The 21,375-nt window shown below is 38.7% G+C and overlaps 1 protein-coding gene across 4 annotated transcripts in view; it reads left to right on the top strand.

The window, feature by feature from the left end:
- ABTB3 (ankyrin repeat and BTB domain containing 3) overlaps positions 1–21,375 on the top strand; it is a 223,051-nt gene that overhangs the window by 150,379 nt on the left and 51,297 nt on the right. For all 4 annotated transcript variants that reach the window (XM_070947801.1, XM_070947802.1, XM_070947800.1 and 1 more), the window contains 2 exons: positions 5,046–5,195; positions 14,724–14,928. In XM_070947801.1, the coding sequence (XP_070803902.1) occupies positions 5,046–5,195; positions 14,724–14,928 (355 nt within the window). The remainder of the gene's footprint in view (positions 1–5,045; positions 5,196–14,723; positions 14,929–21,375) is intronic.

The raw sequence follows: 21,375 nt of genomic DNA, 5'->3' as shown, positions 1-21,375 counted from the left end.
ATGGGTTTTTTTCCTATTCAACTGGTCATTGATGAATGAATATATGAATGTAAGAAAATAGATTTAGAAAAATATATAAGATAAGAATAGGTTTGAAAATGGAATAGTTTGCATGCCTATGGAGAATACGGTTTCTGAATTGATAAGAGTAGTATATAATGCAAATAAACCACATATGAGTATATTTGGAGTACTTAGATAATGTTTTAATATTGATTAGATAGTAGGACAATGATTTGTGATACTACCTTATTTAGGGATATATAAGGAATACTTTTAGTGGCATTAAAATATGTTGGATGGAGACTTCAATGTCTATGTATTTGTGCAGGCTGGCCATGTTTGTTGTTGACTGAGAACGGAATGATTTGCAGCAAGTGTTTGATTGTAGGATACAACAATAAGTGTTGATCTCAAAATTAATGTAGTAAAGATTAATAGTTGTGTTTGTCAGAGAAATTAGAGTGAATAATTAAAATTTAAATGTGAATTGTAAAAAATGAGAGCAGAAAGAAAAATTTGTGAAATTGGAGAAATTTTAAAGTATGCAAATTCTGAGAAAAAGGCAATGGGCAGAATATGTTCTGTTGTGAAGAACTAAGATTTGTCAAAAGAAATGGAAATATCTGTGTATACGAGCATACTTCTGCCTAAATTGTTACATAGATGTGAGAATTGGATATATCGGAAGAAACCTGAAGGTGGATATAGTGGGAATATGGTTCTGAAAAATATCTGTGGTAAAACAAAGTAAGGTCAAGAATTAATGGATGATGAATAAGTCATGAGCCCAAGTATGATGCTCAAGCATGTAATGTAATCCTGAATGACACTGATCAGCAAATGCAGTGCTAAGTAATAAAGTTATCATTCTATTACATAATTTTCCAATGACAAATGACACCTGGTTCCATTATTAAAGTTTATAGAGATGTGTCAGAATCTTTTGATTTAGAAAGACAGGTAAAAACAAACCAATAACAGCTAGGGAAACAAAGTAAGTTTCTCATTCTGCAGCTGTATCAATTGCCGGTTTTCTCCCAGGTTCAATTCAAGGTGCTAGGTATAAGATAAAAAAGCATTTGTGGCATGGGGTCAGGCTATCTGAGGGATAGCTGTTCCATAATTATCTCTACCCATCCCATTAGGTCCAGCAGACAAAGGTTCCATCTGCTAAGAGATGCCACCTATCAGGGGCCAGGAAGTGAGCCTTTTGTATTATACCACATAGACCCCCACGCACTTTGAAATATGATTTCCCCAGAGATCAAATTGGCCCTGACCCTGCCAGCCTTTTGTAAGGCCTTAAAGATTGGCTTTTTCCCCAGGCTTAAGGATCAGGAAGTAGGCTGAGCCTGTGCATTGATTATATTGATTTGGACTGATGAGTCTGTTTTGACCCAGACTGCTGTTTCTTGTATTTTTGTTTGTTTCTTTTTAAATTGTAGGCCATTCAGAATCATTCATTTCAGATGGGTGGCCATATAAATGGAATAAATAAAATAATTCAAGATTGGAAGCCTTGAATGGCTGCATGTTTATCAGATTAAGCTGTGTGGTTGAAGCAGAAAAAATATACAGTTTATTAAGATTAGGCTGAAATAAAACCTTGGAACAGAGAGCAGACATAGTCAGTAATCACTTCCCTCAGAGTTGCTAAATTTTCAGTTTGAACAGATGACCTTGAGTCATTTTATGGAAAGAGCTCATATGGATACTCGTGCAATCTCAGTGTGAATGTATAGGTTTACAGTATCCCACATATATTCTTGCTGTCATCTGTTAAGAGAAATGGAACTGAATGTGTCTCACCATTGCTTACACAACCGTTCTGACCTTACTTCAGTTTAAGCAACTATTTCTTTTTCCCAACTGGACTGAAATGTAGTGAGTCACCTAAGTTGGGACAGTCTACTAAACCGTTGTCATATGTGGCATTTGCCAACTGTTCCCCCCTCCCCCTGTTTATTTGACAGATTGGAAATTAGTTTCTTTGTGTAAAAGCTATGCCCTGACCAATTTCTGGCATATGCCTAATTATAAAGAGGAAAAAACTAACCATTTGGAACAGCCTCTGGAATCCTAAACCACTAACCTACATGCCATATAATTCATAACATGCAAGTTATAATTTTTGCACTCATAACAGCTGGTGCATATGATGAGCTCATAATGTGCATGGCTTATGAAGTTGGTCAGTGGCAGCTGGTTAGAGCAGGATAACGGAGAGCTGTCATACACGATCTGTATTTTGTTGTTGTGTTTTCATGAGATTGTGTGAAGTAATTAATGATCAAGGGACTAAAACAGTGTTTTTCAACCTTGGTAGCTTGAAGATGGGTGGACTTCAACTCCCAGAATCCCCCAGCCAGCGCTGCTGGCTGGGGGATTCTGGGAGTTGAAGTCCACCTATCTTCAAGCTACCAAGGTTGAGAAACAATGGACTAAACATTTGCTGCTTCTCCCGTAGAAACTAGGCTGGAAATAAGTGTTTTAGGAACTCACTATGGATTGGATGAGCTGTTTCAAATATATAATTTTATTTTGCACAGTGAGTTAAGACCCCAAGGTTCTATATTTATATCCTTTTAAAATGTATTAATTAAGCAGTACAGTGATTAAATCAATTTAGTTGTAACGTTTCTGCAGCATTTCTTGTACTCATAATAAAAAAACCCAGTTTTTAGTAGTAATAAAATATGCACATTATCACTCTTTCTGTGAATCTCTTGCTTGTTGGGTGAACATTTCAAAAAAACAATTGTCAGAGAAGTTAGGTGGCCCATTGTAGCAAAAGCAATGAAAAGTTTCATCTCCCCTTAAAAGCTTTTCTATTAATTCTCCAGAGGCATCCATAAAAGCTTATACTATAACCATTATGATCATTTTTGAATATTTCTCAGAATGTTTTTTTTTAATATGCTTCTCTATACGAAGTTTACTTGTATCCTTCAGAATATATGATTGATAGATAGATAGGGATTCATTCTCAATATAAAGATTTATTGATGGCAGGTTTGATTCCGGCCTTCAATCTATAAGGGACGCAGTGGCTCGGTGGCTAAGACACTGAGCTTGTCAATCAAAAGGTTGGCAGTTCAGTTGTTCGAATCCCTAGTGCCGTGTAATGGAGTGAGCTCACATTACTTGTCCCAGGTTCTGCCAATCTAGCAGTTCGAAAGCACATAAAAATGCAAGTAGAAAAATAGAGACCACCTTTGGTGGGAAGGTAATAACGTTCCGTGCGCCTTTGGCATTTAGTCATGCCAGCCACATGACCACGGAGACGTCTTTGGACAGCGCTGGCTCTTCTGCTTAGAAACAGAGATGAACACCGCCCCCTAGAGTCGGGAATGACTAGCACATATTTGCGAGGGGAATCTTTACCTTTTACCTTTACTTTTGATTCCTATGTACTGTCCGTAATGACTGGACATAACGAATAGAATCAGTTTTCTGATGTGCAATTCTGTTTGCACCAGCCTGTCAGCATTTGGAGAAGTCGTGATGAGGCTGGCTTAGTATATTTAACTTCTGATAACTGCTTCCAAGCCTAGCATAGACTCCACATGCTTATCTATTATCTACTATGCAAGAGAATTGGCAGTTAGTTTATTTTCAGAGATTAACCTGGATAATTGCTATAAGTGCAGGCTGCTTTTCACAGGCCATGGTATTTGCACTTTCATCAAGGAAGGCTAACTGCTTATGAGCTAGAAGAAAATGTGTTGTTCTTCTATTGACCCAGAACAAGAATATCTTAAGAGAAAAAGAGGTGAATTATCTTGTGCGGAATTGATTTTGCAGGTGTCTCTGTTATAGCTCTGTTAAGTTTTACGTCGCAATTATGAAAAATGGGGTCACTCAAACATTTCTCAGCCATGTTGGTATACCTATGTTGAAACAGTTGTTTCAGGATGAAGTAGTCAGCTTTGTTTGTGATTTGGAAGATAGACAGCCTTTTGAACTATTCTTTAGTCAAGCACATACAATGAAAAACAATGACGTATACTGGGAGCATTGAGGACCACAGGGAGAATCAAGGAGGACAAGTGACAAAATACCATATTTTTTGGAGTATAAGACACACTTTTCCCCCCTAAAAGAGGGTGAAAATTTGGGTGTGTCTTATACACCAAATGTAGCTCCGCCCACCTGTTGGCTCCCACCCTTTGGCCTCTGCCTCCCAGCAATTTGCCTCTTTGCAGTAAACAGCCCATTTCAGTTTCAGCTTCAGCACAGCCTGATTAGAACAAGTAGCTGATTGTCGTTGGATCGGTCTCCCGACCATAAGCTGTTTCAGGCTGCAGGGATTGCCATTGCCTATTGCCGCCTCTGCGTGCCCCATTTTTAGCCTCCGCTGTTCACTGCAAGGAGGCAAATTGCTGGGAGGCAGAGGCAGATTTTTTTCTTGTGCTAATCAGGCTGTGCTGAAACTGAAACTGAAACAGGCTGTTGGCCTGTTTGCTGCAAGGAGGCAAATTGCTGGGAGGCAGAGGCAGAATTTTTTTTCTTGTTTTCCTCCCCCAAAAAGGTAGGTGCATCTTATAATCCAGAGCATTTTATAGTCCGAAAAATACGGTATGTGCCCCAATATAAACTACGCCACTTATGTACTTGCCCCTAACATCACAGGAATGTATAAATGTTAGGAGCTCACATTTCATCACTTGGGTATTATCCTGGTTAAGAACAAGTGACTGGGAGAGAGTCATGGTTTGGTGTCAGAGTACATGCTTTCCCCATTCAGGTGCCTGATTAGATCTCTTGTCATCTCCAGTTTGAAACAATGTCTGGATATCAGGGCTGAAGTTGAGCTGAAGATCTTAAAGAATAAGAATAAACTTTGTTCTTCACATTCTTAAAATCCTAGAGTCACCGGCAACCAAAATACATAGTATTAGGCTTGACTGATCAATGGTCAGTCTCCTATTGTAGGACAGCATTGTAGATTTGAGTCTGTTTAAACTGAAAACCTTGCAGTTGTCTGGATTTTATAACCACACTGAACTTTTCATCCTCTCTTCTTTCTGCTTTAACACCAGGTGTTCCTTGCCTGCCAGAGAGTCTGAATCTTCACAAAGAACAGCAAAGGTCAAATAAGCCAGGAGATGTCCAGATGTTTAGCCAATCAGAATTGCGAACCATCGAGCAGTCGCTGCTTGCTACACGCGTGGGAAGCATTGCAGAACTTAGTAAGTGCACATAATTATTTCCTAACTCTTTTGTCCTTTGGATTTTTGAGCAACCACATCCCACTTTATAAACACGCAAACCCCAGAGAGCAGGTTTGTGGTGAGTATCTACTTGTAACATCAATTCATATTCTCTTGGCAAAGTTGTTCAGAAGACAGGTTTTGAATCATGATGAACCTTTTTGCTATGTAAGAAAATAAAGCCTAGGCTTAACCTGAACAGTGCACATTTATTTTTCGTTGGCTAGAATATTAAGTTTAGAATATTATGATTAGAATATTAAGATCAAATTAAACATTAGTGAATGTTCACTTCTGATTCAAAGATTCCCTTCTGCTTCAAGGTTATGGAGCTGTGTATAGTATGTTTGAGGATAGGAAGAGGGCAGATAAGGAAAGAGTTATGTGTGTGTCACAGGGAGTAGGATTTTTGCATTCAGCCTTGAAAAGCACAAATCAAATTGTTTATGCATAGGTATGTGTGCATATGTGGATACAAGTAGTCCTCAATTTATAACTATTCGATTATTATTTATAATATAATATATAATAATTATATTATTATATAATTATTCAGTCTGACCTAAGCGTAGTACTCAAAATTATCTGTTACAACGTTCTACCTGTCAATGACTACTTCAGCTTCAACCCCAATAATACACGAGCACACAATAGATACAAACTTAAGGTAAACCGCTCCAAACTCGATTGCAGAATATACGACTTCAGCAACAGAGTGGTCAATGCTTGGAATGCACTACCTGACTGTGTGGTTACATCCCCAAACCTCCATAACTTTAACCTTAGACTGTCTGCTGTTGACTTCACCCCATTCCTAAGCGGTCTGTAAGGGGCATGCATAAGTGCACCAGCGTGCCTACCGTTCCTGTCCTACTGTCCCCATTTATTTGTATTCATTTCCTGTATTCATAATCATGTTTATACTTATATCTGTTATCTTATACATGTTTGACAAACTAAATAAATAAATAAAAATTAGTGAGGTTATAATGGTATTGAAAAAGGTGACTTGCAGCTGGTCCTCGTACTTACAACCATTGCAACATCCCCACAGTCATGTGATCAGCAATTGGGTGCTTGGCATCCTGCTTGAATTTACAACAGCTACATATTGGGGGGTCATGTGATAGTCCTTAACAAGCTTCTCAGTCATCTTCCAGCAAGCAAAGTCAATGGGAAAAGTTGACTGCCTGCCCTCTCTAAGTGACAGAGTCAGCATATTGCCCCCAACAATCTGGGTCCTCGTTTTACCAACCTCAGAAGAATGGAAGGCTGAGTAAACCTTGAGCTGGTCAGGACTGAGTTCCTTGCAGTGAGCAGGGACAGCCGGCAATATTGCATTCTAACTACTGCACCACCATGGCAACAAATAAATTAATAAAAACTGATCTCCAGAACTGAGGTGTGTTCAGGAGTAAAGGGGCAACCACTAAAAAGACCTGCCTTCTGGTCCATACTCTTCTCTAGATGTGATCTTCTGATCTGCAGATTTTATTTGAGACAGCGACTTCTAATTTGGAATGTAGACTTTATCTCTCAGCTCAGTGTCAGTTCTCTGCAGGTTACAAATGCTCAATATTTTGATTTGGGCCATTTTTTCTAGTTTTTCCTTATCTCAACTTTACATTTAATTCCAGCCATGCCCCCATTTTTGCTACTGTATTGCAAAGGCTGACTTTAGTCGTGCTTAACCCTCTCATGTTATCATTGGAAGTAGTAATCAGAGTAACTGATATGCATCAAAAAAGACACATAGCAATAATAATTGGCTTTCCCTACTTTGGAATTTTGTTCTGTAAATGCTGAATCCTTGATTGAGGACCTGCTGTTGCTAGGCAACCCATAGTAGGAAATGGTCCCTTGTTGAGATTGCTTTGGTGTTAAAAAGCAAAGCAAGACAATGATAGAAAGGAGAACAAAGACACAAGATATGGATCACGAAAGAAAAGGGGCCAGAACTCCGAGGGCCTCAGATAATGCGCTGTCAAGAGCTTAAAGTTATAAAGATAAAAAAGAAACTTAACACCTAAAATGGTTTACGATACTGATTTGCATCAGCTTCTGTTAATGTCTGTTTTCAAAACTGGTGTTTGTTTGAATCCTTAGAAAAAAAGGAAGCATTAGGATCTGGCACGGGAAACAACTGAGCATCAATCATTGCTAAATCTATATGGAGAAATCACAAGGAAGTTTACAAGTTAATTGTTTCATTGTATGTCAGAAATTTGCACAACATCTAGTTGATTTTATGAAATGTACATATTGTTCGATTTCAACATAAGAAAAAGTATCTGAAAAAACTAACCCAGTTATGAAGCTCAGAAGTGGGCACATTTTTCAGCATAGATTCTTCAGACAGTTTAGATAAAAATGCTAAAATACTGTTTTCTTTAACTGTGGTTTATTAACTAAATTTATTCAACATGTTAAACCATAAACATGTCTAATGAATGATAATGACTGGGTTTATATAGCATATGAAACCAACATACATTATGGTTTAGCATGATGTGTGAAACCAAATCTGTCAGGTTAATTAGAAATTGTATGTAGAAATGAACCAAGTTCTAGAGTTATTCAAAGGGAGAGAAAATATTATCTCTTTCAGTGTTCTAGATGCTGTGCATAATTTTAAACAAGGTTTATCATGTCACTTCTTTTTCTCAGTTTAAAAACATGTAGAAAATCACTTTCTTATCTAAATCAGTTAATCAGTTAATTAAATTAATTAGTTGGTTTAGTTAATTAGCACCACACATTCATCCCATCCTCTCACAAGTCAAAGTTTCCATAAGTACTAAATGAATATTTGATTTAGACTTTGTTCTTAAACATATATTTTTATCCAATCTCACTATGAATATAGCAGATTGGTTAGAGCTGCGATGCTGAACCTATGGAACGCGTGTCGGAAGTGGCACACAGAGCCATCTCTCCAGGAACGCAAGCCGTCGCCCATTGCTCTTCCTGGTTCCAGCGCATCGGCCAGCTAGTCTTCACATGCACAGGAATGCCGGAAACCAGAAGAGCAGGCACCAAATGCGCTTGCGCGTGCTGGGAAGATGATCTTCCAGTTACCGGCATGCGAATGTGCACCGGCCACCTAGTCTTCCAATTTCTGGTGCACATGCACATGCGAAGACCAGCTGGCCAGTGTGCATGCGCGTGCCAGAAATTGGAAGATCATCTTCCTGGTGCGTGCATGCACACTGGGCAGCTGCTCTTCCAGTTTCGCTCACGCGCTCCTGTTTCAGCACTCGGTGCTGAAAAGGTTCACCAACACTGGGCTAGAGGGTTTTGAAGAATAATTAACTCTTGTTCAATGATCCCGAAGCATTTCTTTATTTATGGTTGTACAGAAGCAAATGCAAAACAAATTAAAACTGTAAGAAACAATATAGACTGTAAACAATGATAACAACAAAATGTTTGTGGTATGGCAACCCTATTTACTTAGGACTGAAACAATACTACCGTGTTTCCCCGAAAATAAGACCCTGTCTTATATTTTTTTTGAACCCTGAAATAAGCGCTTGGCATTATTTTCGGGGAGGTCTTATTTGGGGGCGCGTGGAGGAAACCAGAGGAAATGGCGGGGACCGGCTGCACATGTGTTTAAATATTTTTGAGGAGGGCTTATTTTCGGGGGGGGCTTATTTTAGTGCATGCACTCAAAAGCCCAATTGGGCTTATTATCAGGGGATGTCTTATTTTAGGGTAATTTACCTGTTAGCAAAATGCACAATCCTTCTTCTCTTCTATGACCTCTAACTGGAACCACTCAATTAGGTAGGAGTGAAGCTACTACAACACAGACTTTCTAACTTCCAACCTTTACAGAGAGTCCATAATGATTCCATAATCAATGGTACTGAACATTGCTGAGAGGTTTAATTGGACTGAGAGGTTCTGTAGAAGATTATCCATCAGCTGACCAATAGCATTTCTGTCCCATTACAAGTCTGGTTCATGATTAAAAAGAATTCAAATCATACATGTTGTCTTGGATCCATGGTTTGTGATTTACTACCACTACTTCCCTAAAAAGAGAAACCAGACAAAATTATCAAACATCATCAGGAAGGACTTCATGGCAAGATACATTATGTATCTCCCTCAGAAAATATTGGCTCTCTCTCAAATTCACTCACCTGCTTCTTACGTAGTCACCTGAAGTAGCCAGGAGAGGCATAGTGGATTCTCTCCAATTAGCATCCAACCAAGAATGGATATAAGTAACTATCTCCTGAGAAATTTGTCCCATCTTTCCATTAAAGGGTTGAGATTGCTCTGAATAGCATCACTGCGTGATAACCTCTTGATGCAATAATCAAGGAAAAGAATCAACATTTTGATCACCACTCTATAGGATCAAACATAAGCTCTTATCTGTAGCTATTCACTTATTAAGCTGACTTTTGCATTGTAGAAAAATTGCTGTAGATTTCTTTTTAGTCACTTCCTTTCCCTCAGGTCCTTATCACTTAGGGTTGGCAAGTGGGACAAAGTTTCATGGGCGCAATATCATCCTTTGCTCTGCCTTTTCCCATATTCCATTAAGCAGGCACAGGTTGGAAGTGTCCACCAAGTGTATGGAGGAGGTTTTAGAAGCACCTTCTGGAAAGCCTCCTTATTCATTTGATGCTGGGGTGGGTCATTTTAATAGGTTCACCCTGTGGAGTTTTGGAGCCTCTGCGATGTGCAATTTGATGAGGAAGGGGTAATGAAAGCAACTCATTATGAAAAGGACAGTTGTTGATATCCTTAATTTTCAGATCATGATTTCTCTGTAATAGAGTAAAGAGCAAGTTCAGTGGGTACCTTCCAAAATAAGTTGTGGCTGCATCTGTACTAAGCCCAGGGTCATTGTGGAATCCATTGAATAGCACTAATTCAGTTCCCCACAGTATGGAAGTTGAAGAAATGAAAGCTAGTAAACTTGGGAACTTTGCCACTAACGCAGAGCTGAGTTCCAAAGGCTCACTGGGTTGCTGATATATCATTGGTTGATATATCAGCAACAAATCTGGCATGTCAGTGGAGCTCAATTCCATGACCAACATCCATTCATGTCTGGTGCAGAACTCCTCATCATTACAAGGTCTCACAAAACTCTCCTACTTGTCCTTGACTAGGTGACTACTTTACTTAGGACTTGAAATATAATTGGGCATGTTTCCAATAGGGCAACATCCTTCTCTCAGTAACACATGCCAGATCTGCACACTTGCCTGTCACCATATCATATATGAATGCAAGCCTATCATGCACAGACCTGTTGATTACCAGCAGCAGAAACCAAGGTACCTGAGAATTTAATCACCTGGGCCTAGGTCCTGGTGGAAGAATCATTAACTCTAGATTGTCCTATGTTTTTCTGAAAGTTTTATATAAGTTTGCTAAACGCTATTGACTTTCAGGGAATTGTTAGGTAGTAAGAAACACATCCATTTGGAGTTATTTTTTGTAGGTTGGCTGCATATAGGATCAACTTTGTGCTCAACAACCTATTGAGAATTATAGACTTCTAAGAAATATAGGATTCATTCCGAGCAGAGTAATTTCCTACCACTAGGAAAAGAAAAAGGAATTCTTTAAAATGAAAGGTTTGAGTTGTAAGATATTAGGGAGTAAGCAGAAATTACAGTATACTGGAATCACAGCCTCTGTTTGCTTTTTCCCTCCAATGTTCCCTCCCTTTTCATATCCTTGCTACACATTTCACAAAGAGCTAGCCTTAGCAATCTGTCTATACATTATCAAACTGTTCCATAGCTACATATAGACTATTGTTCATTAGACTGACCTTCCCTATTCTGGCAGCTACCAGGCTCAAGGAAGAATTTGACATTCTTGCTTAAATTCCTGTGAGCTGCAATACCAACCAATCCACAGGGCATGCGGATAAGAAGATTTCTATTTATCTGCATTAAAAAAATCCCAGAGATATTACAAAAATAAAATAGATGAGTGGCTACAGTCCATGTTTGTCCTGAAGTATGCTGTGACACACAGAAACAAAAGGAAAGGAAAAAAACATGGAAGGAGATGTGCACCTGAATATTTTTTACTATTTATTAGGCTGATAAGAAGATACAGGGCTGAGATTCAAAACCAACATAGGATTGAGAATCAAATCCTTGGCATTGTACGATAGCCAATGGTGCTTAAATTGTTGTTCCTCACAGCTTTTTCACTTGCAGTTATTTGTGTTAGCACTGCTATTATTCGAAAGCCCATGCCACGTTGCATGGAATAGAGTGCCTGTTAAACATTTCAGGAATCTCCAGAAATCTCAGTTATGCTATCCTATTTTTCGACAGTTAGCAGACACAGAGAGAAAGAGGAGACTCTGCTAAAATGAAAGGGGAACTTGGCCACATGCTTTCCGTCACAAGCAAAGCAAATATTATGTGCTGCAATGAATTTCTTGCCAGGCACAGCATGTTGGAATGTGTCTGGCTCCTTTTGCTAAAGAAAATCATCTGCCTCTGAAAATGTGTTTTATGAATAATGCCATTATCTTCTGTTAAGAAAACGGTAGGGTTTTATTTTCCAGTTGGCAAGACTACTTAGAACAGGGGTGTGGAACAATGTCCCCTTTCGACCTGTGGACTTCAACTCCCAGAATTCCTGAGCCAGCCAAGTCCACAGGTTGTAAAGGGGCCATCATTCCTCATCCCTGATTCAGAACGTATTTTGTAGAGGAGTGTCGATTTGGTAGATTTGTCAGCATGTTTGCTTAATGTCATATACGGTGTGTATTCTCATTCTATATTTTATTTGCTATTTTATCCCGTTCTTTCTCTTAAAAACAAACCAATCCTCCAAGATAATCATCTAACACAAGAAGTAAGAAAATGATCAAGGACTGTGAGCAAAGCAGAAAAAAAGTGACCGCAGTTGCAATAAATAACAAATTTGATTAGTACATCAAACTTTAAAACCCCCAATAATGCATAACCCAATAAACAGCAGCATAAAAGCTTTTCTGCCTCAAAGGCCTCTCGAAAAGAACAGTGATTTAGCCAGGAGTGGAAAACGTCATCATTAGCAATGACTAGGCATGGTTATTTGTTGAAGGCATTGTCCATGGTATTGATCACAACTGAAAATATCTCATTTCTTTTACTTCACGCTGGAGAGGTACAGAGATCAAGGCAGTGAGATATTTATAACGCAGAGGAGATGACACACAGGTTCACCTAAAATAGCTATCTATCTAGATCTGAGGAGATTAGGATTTCAAGGCAAAAACAGCATTTTCAATTGGGTCCAAAAACTAACTAATCACAGATCAATTAAGAATAATGCCATTTAATTAACCCCAGAATAATATAATATTTTAACAAGTTCTTGGCAATAGATAAGTGATGGCATTTAGAACCAACAGAATTTCTATTTAGGGGTAGTAACTATGTCTCCTTTTTAAAAATAACATTTATTTTTATTTTAATTTTTTAAATTTGATTTATATGCCGCCCTTCTCCGGAGACTCAGGGCGGCTTACAGTGCATTAAGCAATAGCCTTCATACTTTTGTATATTTATACAAAGTCAGCTTATTGCCCCCACAAACTGGGTCCTCAATTTACCTACCTTAGAAAGGATGGAAGGCTGAGTCAACCTTGAGCCTGGCGAGATTCGATCTTACTTTAATTGCAGACAGCTGGTGTTAAATTACAGTGCTTCTGTCTGTTGAGCTAAACCAGGCTCCTATTCAATTATATTTAGCATCATAGATAAAGAATCAAATCATAATTACTATATGTGTATTAAAGCAATTTCTCATCTTTCAATGCAAGCTAGAAAATACTGGGAATTAAAACCCTCTACTTTCTAAGAGCTGTAATTTAGGGGGGTAGCAATAGCATAATTCTGCATCAATAAATGGTATGTTATCTACATAGAGTCCATTCCATGTGTCCCAGAATGTCCTATTTTGGGTTAATCCATTGTAGAGAAAAGGATTGTTTCCTAAGTGGAAAACAAAATAAAGGTGCAACATGATTGTACAGGTTTTTCCAGCAACAGTGCAGAGATCTTTTGCCATTGCCATTGCTTTCATCTACCAAAGTATTGTTGTTATTTTGATTTATTATAGCCACCACTCCAAAAGACTCTGGATAATTTACAACATATTTGAATGTACAATTAAATGAATTAAAAATACAACAGCAAGATATAACAATCTAAACAAAAAAACATTGAAAATAGTAAAGAAAACATACAACAGGGTGTCCACTGACACCCTTACCTCAACCTCTCTTAAGATTTGACATTGCCTAGGTACTGAATCAGAGGTGGGTTTCAGCAGATTGTGACCAGTTCTGGAAAACCAGTAGTGGAAATTTTGAGTAGTTCAGAGAACTGGTAAATACCTCCTCTCACTGGCTGTGCCCCCATCTATTGTCTGCCTCCCGAGTCCCAGCTAATCGGGAGGAAATGGGGATTTTGCAATAACCTTCCCCTGGAGTGGGGAGGGAATGGAGATTTTACAGTATCCTTCCCCTGGAGTGGGGTGGGAATGGAGATTTTACAGTATCCTTCCCCTGCCATACCCACCAAGCCACACCCACCAAGCCATGCCACGCCCACCAAGCCACACCCACAGAACTGGTAGTAAAAAATTTTGAAACCCACCACTGTACAGAATCAAGTTTTAAGGGATTTCCAGAACCCCAGGAGACTGGTCACCATGTATGCCTCATCTCTGGGAGATTCAAGATTGTTTGTAAGTTCAAATAAATTCAGCCAATGCCGTTCCCTGCTGAGATGTTTCTGGAGTACCTTTGCATGTTTTGAATGATGCAATCAAGGGCTCTGGGAGCACAACAAATGTCTTTTTTTATATTTGTGGTGGGGTGAAGGATATCCTGCTGCTGTTTTGAAAGAGCTTGAAAACTTGGCTCTTTGCCCAGAACTTTGGCAAGGTTGAGTGATGCCCCCTTGCATTATGTGTATTTCTTTATTGTTTCTATGCAGCTGTTGTCACCTTTGCTATCTCTTACTTTCTTATTTTTGTCTCTCAGTGTATTATTTTCTTATTTAATGTTTTTGTTTTTGTTTTTTACTTTTGAGCCACCCAGAGTTGTTGGGAATTGGATGACATAGAAATTTAAATAATAATCTAAAGCACCACTTGAACACCATTGGCATTGACAACATCATCAGTCAATTGCGTAAGGCAACTTTACTTGGAACAGTTATATCCTGCCAAAATACCTTTAACACCACAAACAACAATTGCTTATCTTAGGTCCTTGGGAAGAACTCAACAGGTGGACAATAATGCTAAATCCAAGCTAAACATCTGGTTGACTATGCGACCAACCATAAAGATAGAATAGTATTTCTGCTTTTTAATAAATCTCATGCTGACTATAAGTTTCATGCAGTTCATGCACTCTCTGCTTCTATACGTCATGACCAGTGATTATCAAGAGGGAAGGCTATAGTTGAAGTAGAATAAGAAAAGCCACTTAGTGACTTGTTTGCTCCTTTTCAGGTGACCTGGTGTCTCGGGCAATGCACCACCTGCAGCCGCTCAGTGCAAAGCAACATGGCAACACCACACCTTTGCATCATCGGCAGGGATCGCTCTACTGGGAACCGGAGGCCTTGTACACTCTGTGTTATTTTATGCACTGCCCACAAATGGAATGGGAGAACCCCAATGTGGAGCCTTCCAAAGTCACACTACAGACAGAAAGGTAATATTTCTCTTGAATGGACCCACAATTCCTTAATTACTGTATTTACTCAAAGACACTTGTCTTTAAGGTTATTTTTTTTAAAAAAAGATTAATTAAATAAATATACTCTTAGTACCTCTAAGACAATCCTTTCATTTTAAGGGTACATCATTTAGAAAGAAAATCTAGTCTTTTAAGTAAATATAGTAGTTACCAAATGCTGGCTAAGTACTGTAGGTTTCTTGACTCCATCTATTTTGGTTGGAGTTGCTTCTTCTTGCTGGAATACATTTTGTTTGCCATAAAGCCCTCTGTGGCTGATACAGAATATATCAAAAATGACACCAAGTGGCCACAGGCTGCAGATTGGTTCCAGATGTCTCTTTTGGAGTGATCTTCTCTCTATATATTTGGTTGCTTGGCTGAGTCTCTGAATTGGAAAGGAAACTTACTGGTTCTGTTTGTAGTTTTTAACAGGTTTGGTCTTAAACGTATATTTTTTACAAATTTAATGGACTTCTGCAGTGGTAATTTGGGAATAGCACCTGAATAAGAACCATCATCAAAAGAATTAGTGTCGGAGAGCAGCAGATAGCTTATAACTTCTGTTGAGACACAGAAGTGACATTGAACAAGGTCATCATTCATTATTTTTTGTCCGATTATATCTCAAGATCCAAATCTATGCTGCCTGTAGCCAAATTTGTTCATTCAGCAAAACTGTTTTCAAATATAGGTTTTCTGCAGGGATTTCTTTTTTTCTCAATCAAAAGAATCTATTATTGTGCCTTTAAAGGATCTATTGAAAACCATCCAGTGAAACCTTCCTAATTACTTAGTAGTTTTGCCTCTTTCATTGTTATTTCTTAGTATATTTTTCTTAGTAATAGGTTTTTTAAAAAAATTTACCACATGGGAATATCAATATGATCGCCTCCTTCTTGAAGTTCTCTATAATGCCCTGATGTAACTTCATCCTGGATTGTATGTGGGACCATCAAACTGGTGGATTCCCATTTGCTTGCTTCTTCTTCTTAATAAATTTAAACCAGCTAGAATTGGTTTCTTGCTCACCCTTGCACTTTTGTGAATCAATGACACCAGGCACTCTTTCTGTTTCTTCTTTTAATTGTTGCATTCCAGAAATTAAATTACTTCCCCTTCTTCTTTGCTGCCTCCTGCTACTCCCAAAACAGAAGATAGTAGTTAGATCTCAGTAAACATACTGTAGTAGTACATAGTAGTATATTGCATTGAGAACTCCTGAATTACACTGATTTCACACCTTATATAAAGTGGTCATCCCAACAATCTCAGAGTAATACTCAAGATAAGAAATGTTAATACTAACATAGTATATTGAATTTCAATATATATTGCTACTATCTACTATATATTTAGTGATAGTAAATATACTAAGCAATGTATAGGGGTGTATATACTAAGGAATATACTAAGCAATGTATAGGGATTTCTTAGCTCACAGGGGTGAGCTAAGAAATCTAGAGTGGACATGTAGGAACATTTAATTTGCACATATTTTATTTCAAATTGCCACCTCTATTTTTATACCAATTTTACACCCTCCCCCCCAAAAAACCCACAAAATTATGGCCAGGTAAGTTTTTTTAAAAAAATGACAGACAGCGACCTTATTCCATAATCTAGTTACATTTTACTGCACATTATTGCAATTTTAGCAGTTATGAAGTAATTGGAACTATATTAAAACCAGAGGAAGGTCTGTTCCTTTTTAAACCTATTTGACAAATTCCCTTTCCCTGGAAAACCACTTTAGGAACTGTGGTAATGTGGTTAAAGCCAGAATAAGCTTTCTGTATGGTTGCCAGGAACTTGTGGTTGATTTGGAAAGAGCAAAGATTCTTTCTGCCACTTAATCAGATGTGCCTTGGTCTTCAGTACCGAAAATCTGGAGTGCAAAGGATTGGAGAGGCCCAGATCTCTTTTTAATGCTTTCCTTTTTAGCTTCAGTTCTCAAGCAGCCTCACAAATGTGATTGGTTAAAGTGGTTTCTATTAGTACTTTCAAAAGTTCCTTTTGTGTTTTAGTTTCTCCAAAGAGATATCATTCTTTCTAGCATATGATTTACTTTCATATGCTAACACTTTCCTTTCTGAACAGCTCATTTCTTCTTTTTATTTTCTTTTGGGGTGGAATGTTTACAAGAAGGAACTGTTTTTAGTTTTATATACTTGATTTTATATGAGAAAGGAAAGAAGCAAGGAAGGAAGAGGAAGAAGACAGGACAATGTCTCTTCCCCAGCATCAAAGTTCAATACAGCTGCTAGTCTGGTTGTTTTCCATATGTGCATTGCTTTTCTGTTTCACCCTGGAGAGGAATATATTCATCTACTCCTGTATTTTAAGTTCTGAAGATTGAACGTGAAAGATGCACATCTGCAACTCTTGGTTGGTGATGCCCGTAACCTTTGAGGCAGTGGTGGGATTCAAATAATTTAACAACCGGTTCTCTGCCCTAATGACCGGCTGGGTGGGCATGTCCATGGTGGGAGTAACCAGGGGGTGTGACAGGCAGCACTCGGCCTCCTGCTCTCCCCCGGGAGCAAAAATGGGCCATGGGGGGACACCCCGTTTTGGGTTTAGTAGGCCTCCCTGCAGTCTCCTGGGAGCAAAAATGGGGTGTAGGGGCCCACATTGCATTTCCCGGGCCTCATTTTGGGCCTAGTAGGTCTCCCTGAAGCCCCCTGGGAACAAAAACAGGCCATGGGGGGCATGCCACACACATGTTTTGGACCTAGTAAGCCTCCCTGCACTTACCTGGGAGCCAAAACGGGGCGTGTGGGGACTTCTGGAAGGGCGGGGAGGGGAGCGGTGGGACCAGCCAGCAATTTAACAACTGGTTTGGCCGAAGTGAATCCCACCACTGCTTTGAGGGGGTATAACAAATTCATGGAGCCTGAGTGGCGCAGCAGACTAATGCTACTGTTAAAGGTAGTATTTAGTTTCCAGCTGCCTGCAATTACTGTGAGTTCAATTCTTACCAGGCTCAAGTTGACTCAGCCTTCCATCCTTTCTAAGGTAGGTAAAATGAGGACCCGATTTGTGGGTGCAATAAGCTGACTTTGTACAAAATATACAAAAGTATGAAGGCTATTGCTTAACGCATTGTAAGCCGCCCTGAGTCTCTGGAGAAGGGCGGCATATAAATCAAAATAATTTTTTTTAAAAATGTAAAATGTTTCCTTTCCCCCCAATCCCAAAAGGTGCTTTTTCAAAAGGCAACTGGACTTTGTTTCTTCTTCAGTTTCTTCTGAAGAAGCTTCTTGGATGAGAAGCGAAATGTCTTCAAGAAAAAACAAAGTCCGGTTGCCTTTTGAAAAAAGCATCTTTGGGACAACCATGGCTGAGAATCTTCATAGACATTTTCCTATCAATGATTCTGTTTCTCCTTTGCCTTGGCAATTGCTTGTGTACAGTATTCAACTCTTTTCTGTACCCAGTGCTTGAGTGTCCTGGAGTTCTGATAGGGAATTTGGGAGTTGGTTTGCATGCGTAAAACTTTCCATTGTGTTTACTCTGAAGCCCAACAACTCTTCTATTTAGAACCCTTGAGAATTAATGCTGAATTTCCTCCTAAAAGAGTCTAGATCAGAACATGACTGTACAACCTTTTGGATTGCCAGGTATTGTGACCAAGGCCCACATAGTGATTACCAAACACAATTCAGTCCTGAACAAACTTATTTTTATTAAAACAGCTGAGAATTAATTTATTCTCAGCTTAGTCCAAAACAAATTCTTCATAAGCAGTCCTATACGGTCTTATCACCAACCTTTGATGCCTTTGGCAACTTGCCAAAGGCTTTTCTTGGCAAAACCCCCACAAAGTTCAAGAGACGCTGAAAAGAAGCACTGGCATCAATGTTGCTTTTCTACAAAGAACCCAAAGGCTCATTGCTGCTCTTTTAAGTCTTATGGGAGTGGCCAATCATCTTCTGGCCTTACTCCCGAGTTGTCCTTTTTTCTTCAGCTGCTCTTGCCTTCTGGCAGCTCTTCGCATGAATGCACTAGGAACAGGATCCTCCTGTTCCTCTTCCTCTCTGCTATCTGCCCCATCTCTGCCTCCGACTCAGAGCTCTATATCTGGGCCTTCCCCTGACTCCAGGACTGGCCCATTGTCGTCCCCAGCCTCCTCACTATCCGACTCCGCTGCCAGGTCTTCAGGCTGTTGGCGGACCACAACACCTGGGCTGCATTGAGTGAAGAGGAATTGTCTTAGAGTGCATTTAAAATATATAATATATTAATGTATATAAATAACATAATAGCGTTAGAAGATTACAATCTTGTGGGGCGACATTACGAGCTGTCTAGGGCCACATATGGCCTCTGGGCTTCATGTTGGACACAACTGGTCTAGAATCTTGTGTGACCTTTCCCCACAATTAGTTGTTCTCAAGTTTATTCTTAATTGTGCAATTTGTTATGAGTCTATTATTGGCCCCATGGAAAAGTTAGAAGTAGAACAGTGTAATCTTAGTGAACAATCAGTGCTCGGTACACATTCTTTCTTTTTGAAAGATGCTGCGGCAAAATGCTAGTGTGGAAATTTCCTGTTCTCTGTGATTTCACTTACAGTTTACCTTATATGGATTAACTAGTTTCAGGATCTTTAATCTCTTACTTTTTTCCAGCCTTGTGCATGTTTCCCCTTTCCATTCACTTAACAGTGAAAAGACAAAAAGAAATACATTCAAGCAGAGAAGATTTGCAGAGCCTTAATACACATTGATAAAAATTATGTAATTTTTTAAAAAAATCATTTTTCCTAATGTGTAAGCAAAAACAGTGATGGTTAGAAATGCAGTCTGAAACATTTTTATCATTCAGTTAATTCATTATTTTCACTTTTCCCACTTCTGATCCTCATAGAAAAGTTCAATTTTTTGCCTGAAAATTGAACTTTTATTACAGTTGCTCTTATTGTAATCTTTCAGCCAAGGAAGCTAATCATTTCCACTGGGCAAATAGATTCTTTTGAAAGGTAAATGAATTCAGTCTTAATCAGCTCAGTGAAAAACTATTTTTGGAAATTTATTCAATGTAACAGAGGTTTTTTTAAGGTCAAATATTAACAGTTGTAAGCATTCATTCCTAGGACATTTATAATCATTTTTAACGGAAATGAGACCTTATGACCATTAGGTCATCGTTTATTAATATTTAATTATCTAGAGATAAATAAAATGACCATAGGCTGGCAAAAAAAAAAAAAGGGGGGGGGGAGTTGAAGTGACTTCTGACTTCCTGCTGGCTTCTCCATTGACTTAGCTTGTGGGAAGCTTATAGGGAGCATCGGAAATCACCATTGCATGACTGTAGCCAATTGCGGCAGCACTGCAGCAGCCAAAAGTTTGCAAATATACCAGATTTAAAGGTCCTGAAATTTGAAATTCCATGGGAGTAATGGGACCTGGATTATATATGCATTCTTTAAATTAGCGCATTTGAGGTATTTTGACTTATAAATTGTTGCCCTATGATGCATTGTTTTGGCTAATTACAAATAGATAACCACAAAGGAGAATTTTAGTAGTATATCGATTATTTTTGTAGTAGGTCAATATGACTAAAATCAATTTTGATTATCACTCTAACTTGGTAATATAGCAAAGCTCCCTCAGAAGAATATAGAGATTCCCTAAAGAGCTGTGAAGCCTAGTAGATATCCGTTTGCTTATTAATCTTCTTCAGAGATCCCTCAGCCACCTTTTATGAGGTAACTGTACCAACAAAATCTTTTATCACCTAACACTGGAAGTTTTAAGAACAGATGTGACAACCATTTGTCTGAAATGGTATAGGGTTTCCTGCCTGAGCAGGGGGTTGGACTAGAAGACCTCCAAGGTCCTTATTCTGTTCTGTTAATTCGTTCTATAGAATTCTTTTTCCATTAATGTCTCAATGAAAATGTACTTTAGTAGTTCCTGTATTGGTGTTAATTTTACAAGGCTGCATAAAGTACTTTCTCTCTAGAGACTAACCCCAAAGTCCTTGTGCAAAAAAACTATTGTTCTGCAGGCTTTGAATTTGCTGCTCAAGGTTTAATCGACTTGCCCTTCAGTTTGTCCCTGACTTTTAATTTTCAGCCCAAGGGTTAACGTGTAGGGAATTTATGGGAGTGTGTGCGGCATGCTGAATGTTGATCAACTCCATGTAAAGCCTTAACATATATTGCAAGCATATTTATTGCATTGATGTTCCTTAGTCTCCAGTACAGTATGCACTGTAAAATATGGGAACAAGATGTTGAGAAGTTCATAAGTTAAAGGGCAATAATGTTGGGAGAAAATTTAATGATCAACAAATCATGGTGACAGAGTTCTGAAGATAAAGATAGTGAGAGACCCAGAGAGAGATAAACAGACAGCCACACACATACCAGCCTTCTCTTCAGATGTATTGGGGCTGCATGGCCAAAAT

The sequence above is a fragment of the Pituophis catenifer genome, unplaced genomic scaffold, assembly GCF_029215685.1.
Source record: "Pituophis catenifer annectens isolate HBS135680 unplaced genomic scaffold, rPitCat1.0.hap2 SCAF_7, whole genome shotgun sequence".
Classification (NCBI taxonomy): domain Eukaryota; kingdom Metazoa; phylum Chordata; class Lepidosauria; order Squamata; family Colubridae; genus Pituophis; species Pituophis catenifer.
Note: the sequence above shows the minus strand (reverse complement) of the source record. Positions and strands in the feature narration are given on the sequence as shown.